At 45.1% G+C, this 12,549-nt stretch overlaps 1 protein-coding gene across 5 annotated transcripts in view; it reads left to right on the forward strand.

Annotated features, from left to right (window-relative positions):
* Window positions 1-8,538, forward strand: part of TAF1 (TATA-box binding protein associated factor 1) — an 85,396-nt gene extending 76,858 nt beyond the window's left edge. For 3 of the 5 annotated variants that reach the window (XM_029929872.1, XM_029929873.1, XM_029929874.1), the window contains 4 exons: window positions 2,834-2,959; window positions 4,183-4,339; window positions 5,415-5,592; window positions 8,194-8,538. In XM_029929872.1, the coding sequence (XP_029785732.1) occupies window positions 2,834-2,959; window positions 4,183-4,339; window positions 5,415-5,592; window positions 8,194-8,413 (681 nt within the window). In that variant the 3' untranslated portion in view covers window positions 8,414-8,538. Of the gene's footprint in view, window positions 1-2,833; window positions 2,960-3,805; window positions 3,908-4,182; window positions 4,340-5,414; window positions 5,593-8,193 lie in introns of all 5 variants that reach the window. The other 2 variants (XM_029929871.1, XM_029929870.1) reach the window with 1 other exon arrangement.
* The last annotated feature ends 4,011 nt before the right edge of the window (window positions 8,539-12,549 follow it).

The following is a 12,549-nucleotide window of genomic DNA, read 5'->3' on the forward strand; positions in this document are numbered from 1 at the left end:
AATATGTTTGGACATAACAAAGAGTATGTTTCCGGATTTGAAGAATAGGACTTACCAGAATATTGCTGGTGCTTGGTTTCTGTATTGAAGGCACTGTGGTTAAGTGGGAAGTCCATGTATTTTGGTGATAAAACAGGCCTGGGTTTGAATCTTGGCTCTGCTATAACCTAGCTTTGTGAACTTGGGGAGTTAACTTAAGCCCTCTAACTCCATCTCTGTTTCTCTAAAATGTACTTTCTGAGATAATTATAAACATCAAATGAGTTAATTTGCCTGGCGCATAGTAGACATTCAGTAAATGTTTCCTTGTCTGTATGACAGTTGTCTACAAAGTTCTCTGGGGCCATTTCAAATGTAACCAAATATTCTCCTGCAAAAGCCTCCCAGTTCCCACTGGAAAACTTTGTTTCATTCTGCTCTGAACTGATACTGCAATCTGTGTGCTCTGTGTTGGATTCTTGCTGTTTGTGTCTCATTCGTGCACTCTCCCTTCTCTTTTACTCTCTTTCACCCCAAAACCTAGGTGACTGAGGGGCCAACTATAAAGAGCCCTAAGATACTTCTTCCAGGCCCAGAACAAGGAAAGGCTCTTGGAGTATGTGGGCAGATTGGGGCCAGGGGGCTTGGGTGAGTGATGTTGCCCAGGAAGGCCCTTTTTGCTAATAGGCCCACAGCTCCCGCAAGGCCCTTTCTGGTAAGTTAAAGCCTGGGTTTTAGCCTGGCTTCACACTCAGAAGACTGCAGCCACCGAGTGGCACGCAGTTTGCTCTAGTCCTCTAGGGGAAACCTAGTCCTCTGTGAGTCAAGGCCTCACCCAAAGGTCATCTTCCTTTCTTTTCCTTCTCCCGTACGGCCTCAGGTGGCCCAGGAGCGCCCAGCCAGTGTGCTCCCTCCTGAGCAGGAGCTGTTGCCCAGGACAGTCACAGGGGCTCCTGTGAAGAGTAGTACGTAGAATGTGCCTCTTCATCATGCCAGGTCGCACTCTCATCGTTTCCTTCCCGCAAATACACATCTTGAAGTAGTAAGCCCGGTGCGTCTTCCCTTATCCTGAGGAAGATGGCATCTGAGTAATTGTCCTTATTCATCACTTTCAAACTCAAATGTTATGAAAGCAAGTTTAAGTGTAACCTGTCGTGATTCTGGTTTTATAGAATAGTAACAGTAATCGTAAGTGACTTCCAGCCCTAAATGGTGGCAGTCAAGACTGTATTTTCACCCAGCTGTTTCCACTTTGACTGTTTCCACTTGCATCACACATTCTGCTTAACACTTTATCTAAAATTGCTCACTTCGCAGTTTCCCACTAGCCCTTCATTCCCTGATCTTCTCTTCTTCTGTTCAATCATGAGTTTACCTGTTCTGTAATGCTTTAAATTCTGTTTTGCCTCTCTTTCTCCAAAACCGTCTTCAATCAGCCTGGCTTATTTGCTTTAATAATAAAAAACCCCCCACAAAGTAACACCAATATGGGCATTTTGTTAAAAGCGACATGCTCATTGGGAAATAATAAAGGAGAAATAAATTACCTAAACTTAAGTCCACCACTCAGAAAGAACCAACCGCTGTGAACATGTTGGTGTGTTTCCTTCAAATCTGCTGTGTGGTGTGCGTGCATGTGTGCATGTGCACACGAGCATATATAGACACTTTATTTCAAAATGTTTAGTATTTATTTTATTTATTTTTGAGAGAGGGTGAGAGCAATCACGGGAGGAGCAGAGAGAGAATAGTCTTTGAAAATGTGATTTTTATTTATTTATTTATTTATTTATTTAATGTTTATGTTTTTTGAGAGAAAGACAGGGTGTGAATTGGGGAGGGGCAGAGAAAGAGGGAGACACAGAATCCGAAGCAGGCTTCAGGCTCTGAGCTGTCAGCACAGAGCCCTACGTGGGGCTCGAACTCATGAACTGTGAGATCATGACCTGAGCTGAAGTCGAATACTTAACCGACTGAGCCATCCAGGCACCCCAAAAACATGATTTTTAAATAGCTGCATTATATTTCTACCCTCTGCCAGATTTTTAGAGAACTCTTTCTTACTTCTCCAGCCTGTTCTCCATCAGTTCCTCCTGCCCTCTTGTCCCCGAAAAGACCATTTGCTAAATCCCTGTTCTCTTCAGGAGAGGGAAAAGGGAAGGGAACTATAATTTATTGAATACCAGGCATGGGGTAAGGAGCTTACACATACCTCTTCATTCTCCCAACAACCTTAGGAGGTAGACATTATCATCCATGTTTTATAACTGAGGAAACCAAGGCTTAGAATGATTAAATAATCTCGTGAAGTTACTCAGCTAGGAGGTAGTTGAGCCAGGACTCAAACCCAGGATGTTTTGTTCCAAAGCCCACTTTTTTCCACCACTCCATTTTTGCCTCGTGGCATCATTTTCTGATGAGCTAGCTGATAAACGATTACCCCACTACATGCTCTCGTTGGAATTGAAATTCCTTTATCCCATTTCCTATTAGATGTCTCTAACCCAGACAGTCAAAATTGCACAGGTACGAAGCCCCAGGTCCAAAAACAATAAGGCAAGGCTTAGAAGACACTAGGTTATTGAGCAGAAAGGCCATCAGGACATAGAATTGCCCCATAGCTTTGATGCTTTTCTGCTTCAGGCTTCAGATCACATACATCAGATGCCTCTGCTAGAATGAGCAGCATTTGAAAGATTCCCAAAAACCTGTGCACAAAGCTGTGTCAAACTGTTTTCTCTTTAAATGGATTGCTCTGCATGACCGTCTTCTGCAGTGAATGCTCAAAAGGGGAGTTCTGTATTTCTTACTCCTTTTTCCTAAATAGAAGCTAAGTTGTACATTTGTGCCACAGCCTCCTGATTTGTATGACACCAACACATCCCTCAGTATGTCTCGGGATGCCTCTGTGTTTCAAGATGAGAGCAATATGTCTGTCCTGGACATTCCCGCTGCCACTCCAGAAAAGCAGGAGACGCAGGTAGGATGTTCTTTTTCTCTTCGCGACATTGGTAATGTGCTTTGGTGGGGAATGGGGGAGTGGTGGTGATATATGACATGCTTCGTGGATGATTGGGCTCTTTTGGCCGTGAGAATGAAAGCTCACGAATGTGATTTCAAGACGGGCTGATGGCAGGTCACATGACTTGCATTGTCTTCTGTCTGTCCCCACGGGCAGAGTCAGGCACAACGAACTTCAGGGAAGGCACGAGTATGAAAAGTGTATGAGGCACCAGAGCAACCTCATAGGTGACTAGAAAGACCAACTGCATTCAGAGACAGAGTTCAAAAGATTGGCCCTGCTACTGTACTGTACGTATGCTAAATCTAAATGAAAATTGTTCATGAAATTCAATTAAATTTGAGAGATTGGCCTGTTCTGCAGGTGTCAGAAGATACTCCTGTTCTGAAGCCAAAAATCGAATCGGCTGTATCAGCTGATCTCAGTCAGGAGATTTGTTCCACTGGAGAGTACCGAACCCAGGACAGTTTTTCTGTCCCAGAGAGTCCAGCAGAAGCTGAGGAAAGCTTGAGTTAGGAAGGAAGAGTCTCCTGGTGATGATACAGCAAGAGTAGACCAAGGACCTTCCTACTTTTTGAGTTTGTTGTTGTTGTTGTTTTTGTTGTTGTTGTTTTAACTCTACCAGTGATTTCCAAAGAATGAGTGGGACGAAGCACACATGCCTTGAACTATGTAAACAGCCCCCACTAGCTGTGGAGTTGGCTGGGATATCAGGAAGGAGCATCCGTCCTGGGTGAGAGCCCTTGGTTACCTCCTCCTACCGGCACGTCCCTCAATGATGTGCTATTTGTGTTCCTTACTCAGATGCGCCAGGGCCGAGGTAGGCTGGGCGAGGAAGACTCTGATGTAGATATTGAAGGGTATGATGATGAGGAGGAGGATGGGAAACCTAAGACTCCAGCCCCAGTGAGTATGCTTACAGAAAGCTTATGGTTACATTATACCCTTATATGATAGGAGCCCCACTAGTACAGGGCAGGCCAAATCCCAGGGTCTGGTATGATACCAGAGAGTCTCCATAGCGAGGCCCAATCCGACTTGAGTCCTTGGAATCAGCTAAACAAATCTATCCACCACAATTACTTAACTTCTTGTGAGGCAGCAAGGGTGGTGCTGGTGGTGGCTTGTGGTTTCTCACTCGGTCCATTGACAGGACTCTGACCCCAACTGGTCTTGTTCAGGAAGGTGAAGATGCAGACGGTGATCTCGTAGATGAAGAGGAAGGAGCTGTACAGCAGCCTCAAGCCAGTGTCTTGTATGAGGATTTGCTTATGTCTGAAGGAGAAGATGATGAGGAAGATGCCGGCAGTGATGAAGAAGGAGATAATCCTTTCTCCAGTAAGTCCTGTTCCTCGGCTTTTCGTCTGGGTAGCTCACCACAGCACCCTGAGGACGAGGAAACTAGGAAACTCCTGGCCATATGTGCTCTTACCAGAAGCTGCTCTTTCCTTACAGCCCCATTAGTAGACTCAGAGGACGGAGCACTCACTTCTAGGATGATTACATTCATTAGCCTTAGAGGAGGTGAAGAAATATAACCTAGAAAGTGCAAAAGATGACGGTAGGAGAGACACTTCCTAAGTAGCATCTTTGATTTGAATACTTGACGAAAATGAGAAAGAAGTGTTATATTCGTAACAGGGAAGGAAAATAAAAAAGACCCCGCTTTACTCAACCATAAGAAAGAATGAGATCTTCCCATTTACAACAACACAGATGGACCTAGAGGGTATTACGCCAAGTAAAATAAGGCAGAGAAAGACAGACCACCATATGATTTCACTCATACATGCAATTTAAGAAACGAAACAAAACAAACCCAAAAAAGCTAAAACAGACCCATAAGTACAGAGAGTAAACCAGTGGCTGCCAGAGTATAGCAGGATGGGGGGAAGGGAAAATGGGCGAAGAGGAGTGGGAGGTACAGGCTTCCGGTTACAGAATGAGTAAGTCACAGGAATAAAAGGCACAGCATGGGGAGTTAGTCAGTGATATTGTAATGATGTCGCATGGTGACAGATGGCACCTACTCTCATGGTGAGCATGGCGTAATGTATATTGTCAAATCACAGTGTTGTACCCCTGAAACTAATACAACATGTATGTCAATGAGACCTCAATTTAAAAAAATCCCACTTGGTTTATTTTGTCAGTTACTAGCAGTGGCTGGGAAAAAGTATAGGAGATGATGGGAGGGAAAAAAAAACACAAGATGGGACTGTGATGAGAAAAGGAAGGGGTTATATGGGTCCTGTTTCCAAACTGCGGTCTTGCCAATATTGACCCTGGGCATTCCTCCAAGGCCAGGGGTCCTGGGTGCCTCTGTGGATGTTTGGCCATAAGTCGTCTTGGAAGACCAAGCCAAAGATATTAATTCTGTCAAGTTTATGTCAGGCCGTCCTTCTTTTCACAGCTATCCAGCTGAGTGAAAGCGGAAGTGACTCTGATGTGGGGTCTGGCGGGATAAGACCCAAGCAGCCCCGCGTGCTTCAGGAAAACACAAGGATGGGCATGGAGAATGAAGAAAGCATGATGTCCTATGATGGAGATGGTGGGGAGGCTTCTCATGGTTTGGAGGATAGCAACATCAGGTAATCAGCAGCAGCATGCTCCAGGGCTGTGGCATCAGTGCCCAGCTCTGGTGCTGGAGGGCCTGGCATCGGATCAGTTTCATCTGGCAGAGATTTCTTGAGCGTCTAGAGCCAGGCCCTTGGGGATATACAGAGGAGCAAGCCATGTCTTGCCCTTGAGGAGCTCACAGTCCAGTAGAGGAGACAGATATAAACAAAGTCATCACAGGTATAATGTGCTAAGTGCTATAGCGTAAATTAAGTACAAAGTGTGCAGTCGCCACTGAGGAGGGAGTGCCTCACTGCTCAGAGTGATCAGGGAAAGTTTTGCAGATGAGGGAACATTTGAACTGGACCTGACAGGCTCTACGAATAGGCGTCTACGAAGTAGAAAAGTGGCAGCAGGTGAGGAGACCCTTAGAGATGGAACAGTATGTTCAGAGGTGCACAGGCGTCTACGAAGTAGAAAAGTGGCAGCAGGTGAGGAGACCCTTAGAGATGGAACAGTATGTTCAGAGGTGCACAGAAATAGAACAAAGGATGTTCTCAAGTAAAGGGAGGTCGTTGGGAGTTGTGGCTCCACAAGTAGCAGGGATTGCATTGTAGAGGACCTTAAATGGCACGTTGAGACACTTGGAGTTTGGGTAATGGGAATCACCACTTCAAGGAAAAGGAAGGTTTTTGTGTTGAAGAACTCTAGGGCAATGGTAATGATTTCAGCTGGGATCTGTTAGAAGTGTGGGGGAAGGAAGGGACTTAAAAGAGCTGTGGGGAGGTCAGCTGTTCCATGAATGGGAATGTCCCTGAGCTAGGAACAAAGAAAGAAGAACAGGTATTGGAGGAGGTGCGAAAGGAGGAGAAATTGAATTTGTCTGTGGTCCTGTTAGATTTAAGGGACATTGGATACATGTAGCCAGAGGTATGCAGCAAGCAGTTAGAGTCTTTATTGACTCATAAGCAGATATTTGTATCACCATTTAAAGAGCAAGTAAGATGTAGTCGCTTCCTTCAAGGAGTTTGGGCTAGTTGGAAACCTAGAGCAGGTACATAGATGACCATAGTGTGATATGAAAAGTGCTGTGACAGGCACCCATGGGGTTTTTCTGGGACTTGGATAGGAGTGGGGTAGGGGAGCTGCTAAGAGGAAGAAACAGAGCTAACTCTAGCTGAAGAAGAAAGCAAAGGGCACTTCAGAGAACAAGAACAACATAGGAGGCATGAAACCGTTCTAGAGAATGATCTGTGATCCATGTGTGGTAGAGCTGATTTAAAGAGGTAGGTAAGGATCAAATCATGAAGGGCCTGAAAGTTTGGGGCCGACGTTGAACGAGAGGTAGGAGCAGATCTACATTTTGGAACGATTGCTCTGTACACCAAAAGAAACGCAAATGGCCCATAACTATGTGAAAAAATATTTTCTCTAAGAACCAATGACAGGCAGTAAAACCATGAAATGCAATATTTTGCCTTTAAGATTGACAGAGATGAAAATGGGTAATAATGCCCAGTGTTGGAAAAGTGTGAAGAAAAAGACATCGTGATGGATGTGAGAGAAGTCTAGCAATTTATCCTTATAAACCAAAAACCTAAAACTTGTGCATTCCCTTTGGCCCCCAACATTCCATGTCTAGGAAGTTATTTTATGGCAATAATAAAACCCCTTCATCAGAACGTCTGTACAAGGAGTTTCATCACAGTACCGTTTTTAATGGGAAAGTTGGAGACAGCTTAAATATCCTAGTGAGAGACTTGTCACATAGATCCTGTTTGAGCCGTGTAGTAGAATACCATATAGCCAATAAAATAATGCTATACACGTGTGTTTATTGACATTGAAAGATGCTTGTTATAATCATTAGTGAAAAAAGCAGATTCATAAAAGACTATGTAGTGTATTCCAATTTTGTAAGTAAAAAAAAAAAAAAAAGTTAAACATCTAAGTGAGTTGTGCAGAAAAAAAATTTGCCAGGTCATATAGCCCAGTAGATCATCTCTGGGTGGTGGAATTGTTGGTGATCTTTTTTTTCTCTTTTTTTTCTGGTAGAGACTCTATTTCTTTTTTAAACCAGTGAACATGCGTTGCTTGTATGATTTTTTTTTTAAGTAAAATTAAGAACAACAAACAAAGAGCACTCTGGCAGAAGTGTGAAGAATGAATTAGAGGAGAGCAAGGCTGGAGGCATGAAGACTGATTTCAGTGGTATAGGCCAGAGAAAACAAGGGACTCAGCTAAGGCAGGCAGAGTCGAGGTGGGAAGGAGGGGACAGAGAGACAAGATTTGTTGAAGAAGTAGGATCTTCAAGACCATTGACTAATTGGATACACAGATGAATGAGGCTGTAAATGGTGGAAGACACGGTGAGGGTGTCGGAACATGTATGGTCCAATAAGCTGGTGGCGTGTCGTTTAGGCTTTCATTCGGGTTCTTATGTATATTGAAGTTGGCAGGGTGATGTTTTGAACAGGATCTTTTTCTTCTCGGGGGCCTGTAGAACAGTCCAGAAAGTAATTTGAGTGTCTAGGGGAGGTGAGGTGGGCTGATCCCTTGGTGGCACTGAGAATGGGACCGGTCAGCTAGAGGATGGTGCCCGAGCTTGAGAAATGACATGTTTCTCTTCTCAGTTACGGGAGCTATGAGGAGCCTGATCCCAAGTCGAACACCCAAGATACAAGCTTCAGCAGCGTCGGTGGGTATGAGGTATCAGAGGAGGAAGAAGATGAGGAAGAAGAGCAGCGCTCTGGGCCGAGCGTACTAAGCCAGGTCCACCTGTCAGAGGACGAGGAGGACAGTGAGGATTTCCATTCCATTGCTGGGGACAGTGACTTGGACTCTGATGAATGAGGCTTCCTTCAGGTCTCCTTGGTCAGCCTTCCCTGGTCCCCAGCCTAGGCAGTTCACCTTTCCTGGTTTGTTTACGATTACCAGATTAATTTATTAAGGAACAGTAAATAAATTATAATAAGTCACCTCTTCTGATCTTCTTGGGCAGTGCCGTACTGTGATTTAAAACCAAGCACCCCCTTCTCCACTACCAGTGACCAAAGGAGAGCAATCTCCTCTGCCTCCAGCGCCGCCCTTTAGCTCCACTTACTACTCTTGGTATCCCATTTTCCCTCAGGAAGGAGGAGAAATGATGAAAGGACTAATAACTTTCTGTCTTCCTGGTGTCTTCGAAATATGCCAAGCATGCTATCATCTCCGCTTTCTCATTTGCAGGCTGGAACAGTTGACAGCCCCCTTGCCAGGGCACAGAATTGGGTTGTTGCCTTGTGAATGTGTTCTGTGCCCCTCCTCCCCAGGGGAACGTGTTCCTTAGGGCAAAGACTGTGTGTCTTCTGTTTCTTTTCATGCTTAGAACATGGGCCCGTGCATAGTAGGTACTTGCTAAACGTTCCCCGAATCATAACGTCCTCAAGAGATTTGTTATTGAACGTCTCCTCCATGACGAGAACTCTATCAGATCCTTGGGACATAAAGGTAAAGGCGACATATTGCTTTTGCCAGATCTCGCCCTCCCGTTGGGGGAGGGGAAGTGGAATTCAAAGCGTGTTTATAAATCCTTACAGTGCTCCGAGATGAGTGCAATGCAGAAGCTAGACACTAAGTGTAGGGGAAAAGAGAGGAGTGATTGTGTCCGGAAGAGTCAGGGAAGTGTTCCTAGAGGTCATTTTTGTGCTGACTGTTGAAGAATTAGTAGGAGCTTGCCAGATAAAGAAAAGTCCAGGCAGAGCGTGACATGAAGTGAAACGGCCGAAGTCTGGAGATAGCAGAGTGTGTTCCTAGATTGATTGATTGATTGTGCCTCCCTTGTTCCAGAAAGGACGGGAGGTGATTTATGCGGGAATGGCTAGAGATGAGACTGAAAGATGCAGAAAGCATGTCTTTGATGCCAGTAAGTGTGATTTATATATTATGGGAAATGGTAAGTTCTGGTGGGGTGACTGCATCAGACTTGTGTGTTAGGAGTTGTACACTGCGTGAGAGAGGTTGAAGAATCACAAGTGTGACCCCAGTTTCGTGAAAGCCCAAACCGCATGGGTATTTGTGTGTGTGTGTATACTTGTATACGCAAAGGAAAAAGTCTGAAAGGAGGTGTGCTAAACTGTTTGCAGTGATAACCTCTGAGAAATGGGATTGGAGGGGAGGGAGCTCTATAGCTTTATGTATACTGGGAGGGTATTGTGCTTTTATTTCTGTATTGCCTAAAATTTTTTTACAAGTATGTACTATTTTTGTAATAAAATTTTTTTAAAAATCCAGCAATAGTGTGGAGAGTGGTTTGGAGGGGAGCAAATCTAGTTCAAGCAAGGGGTAATGGAGCCGAGTCTAGAGCCGTGGCATTAAGATGGGGAGGAGGGACATGAATTTGAGAGATCTTTGGGGGAGCAGGAGGTAAAGAATCAACAGGTTTTGATGACCAGTTGTTGGGATTCAGAGGCAGAAAAGGAGGGATAGAAGACGACTTCGAGAATTTTGGTTTGGGAGGTTGGGCGCAGGTACATGGTATTCATTCATTTGTTCATTCAACATTTATCAAGCCCCCTGTCTTTATCAAGCAGTGTGTCTGATGCTGAGACAAAAGTGAGGTTGAGTTTCTGATCGCAAGAAACTTAAGGTCCAGAATGAGAGACAGACATGTAAATAAATAAGTTTAATAAGACATGATCATTGCAATAAATACCTAACAAGGAACTGCAGTGAGAGGAAGGAGTTTCCAATTCTGCTCTTGGAGGAAGGATGGGAAGGTTTCACAGAGGAGACCTTTGAGATGGATCATGAAGAGTAGGTAGGAGTTAGAAGGGAGTGGAGGGGAGAGGGCATTCTTGGAAGAGGGAGCAGTGGTCTGGGGCATGGAGCCGCACGGTCTGCTTGTGGAACAAGTAGTTGAGGGCAGGTGGAGTGGAGGGAGTGTACGTAGTATGGTGATTACAGTGCTCAGGAGCAGATGCTCGTTTTGTTTTTACTTCTTTAATTAAAAATTTTTTTCATATACTGTATTATCAAATTGGCTTATATACAATACCCGGTGTTCATCCCAACAAGTGCCCTCCTCCATGCCCATCACCCATTTTCCCCTCTCCCTACCCGCCCCCCATCAATCCTCAGATTGTTCTCTTAGAGTTTGCCTCCCTCCTTCTCTCTTTGTAACAATTTTTTTCCCTTTCCCTTCCCCCATGGTCTTCTGTTAAGTTTCTCAAGATCCACATGAGTTATTTATTAATTTCAGAGAGGACAGCATGAGCAGGGGAGAGGGGCAGAGGGAGAAATAGAGAATCCCAAGCAGGACACAAGGCTCCATCCCACCACCCTGGGATCTTGCACTGAAATCCAGAGTTGGACCCTCAACCGACAGCCACTTGGGTACCCCCAAATGCTCGTCTTTGAGAGATCATGCTGGTCGCAGTGTGAAAACAGATGGAGCGGGGAGGGTGATTTGATGAGATGATGGAGACAAGCTGGCCGAGGCGTTGGCAGTAGGAGCGTAATGAGAAGGGTACTTTGGTGACTGGATAATGGAAGGCGACAGAGTGGAAGCTTGGTTTCTGACCTAGGTGACTGGGTAAGTGGTGATGCTATTCATAGGTTGAGGGTGGAAGGTGGGAGAAATCGCTAAGTTTGGTTAGAAGCATGTAAGTGTAAAGGAGAATAGGTAGAAAGCTTAGGATTGTGCAGCCTTGGAAGCAGCTGAGGTCACCCAGGAAACATGTAGAGTCAGAAGAGCATGGACAACAGAAATCTGCTGAAGACCAATATTTAGGGGTGGTCAGAAATAGACGGAAAACTGGAATAGTGATATTTCTCAAACCAAAGGAGTTTTAAGGGGCAGGGGAGACCACATGGATGCCACAGAGAGATAAAGTTACAGGAAACCTGAGCGAGAGCCTTTGGCTTTGGCAACTTGGAGGTCCCAGTTGACCCTAGCTAGTAAGAGCAGTTGTACAGCAGTGAGATTGGAAGCCAGCCAGCAGCAGGGTGAGGAGCAGATGGAAGATGAGGGTAAATGATACTAAAGATCATAGACTACTCTTAAGCTGGACTGTGAGGCTCAGTCCGTTAAGCTTCTGACTCTTTGTTTTAGCTCAGGTCATGATCTCACAATTTGTGAGTTCCAGCCTTATATCGGGCCCTACACTGAGTGCAGAGCCTGCTTGGGATTCTCTCTCCCTCTCTCTTTCTCTCTGCATCTCCCTAGTTTGTGCTCACTCTCTCGCTTGCTCTCTCTCTCAGTCTCTCAATATCAATAAAAATTAAGAAAGAAAGAAGCTAGGCTGCGAGGCACAAAACGGGGGAGAGTCATAAAATTGGAAGATAAGTACACATGTTTACATAAGCTTGGGGGAGAAAGCAATAGAGAAAGAGTGGGAGGGAACAGGGAAGCCCTGTGTGAGCACAGGAGGGAATGTTAGGCAGCATGGCTAGCAACCCATCCTACGGAAGAGGTCTCTCTCTCTCCTGAGAGAGCAAAGGATAGATGTAGTTTTTCTTTAATGTTTATCCAGTTTTTGAGCGGGGGAGGGGCAGAGAAAGAGGGAGCATAGAATCCAAAGCAGCCTCCATGCTCTGAGCTGTCAGCACAGAGCCCAACACGGGGCTCAGACACGCGAACTGTGAGATCATGACCTGAGCTGAACTTGGACGCTTAGCTGACTGAGCCACCCAGGTGCCCCCCAGATGGATGTAGTTTTAGATTGGTGTGGAGATAAGGGAGTTGGGAAGTTGGAGGAGTTCCCACCTCCCAGCTTCAGTTTCTTCTGTGAAACAGGCAAGATCCTTGCAAAAAAAGTGGAAATGGGACAGGAGCTTGAATAACAGTGTCAAACTACTGAAGGGCAGTCATGAAAAACGGGAAACTAGCTACGTGCCTGACAGTTGCAGAAAGGTTGAATGAGGGCATAGCCCTTCAGTGGGAAAGCATGCAGCTGTTAAAAAAAAGAATGAGGAAGATCAATATGTACTAATACAGGGAGATAGTCTTG

The sequence above is a fragment of the Suricata suricatta genome, chromosome X (genome assembly GCF_006229205.1).
Source record: "Suricata suricatta isolate VVHF042 chromosome X, meerkat_22Aug2017_6uvM2_HiC, whole genome shotgun sequence".
Lineage (NCBI taxonomy): Eukaryota > Metazoa > Chordata > Mammalia > Carnivora > Herpestidae > Suricata > Suricata suricatta.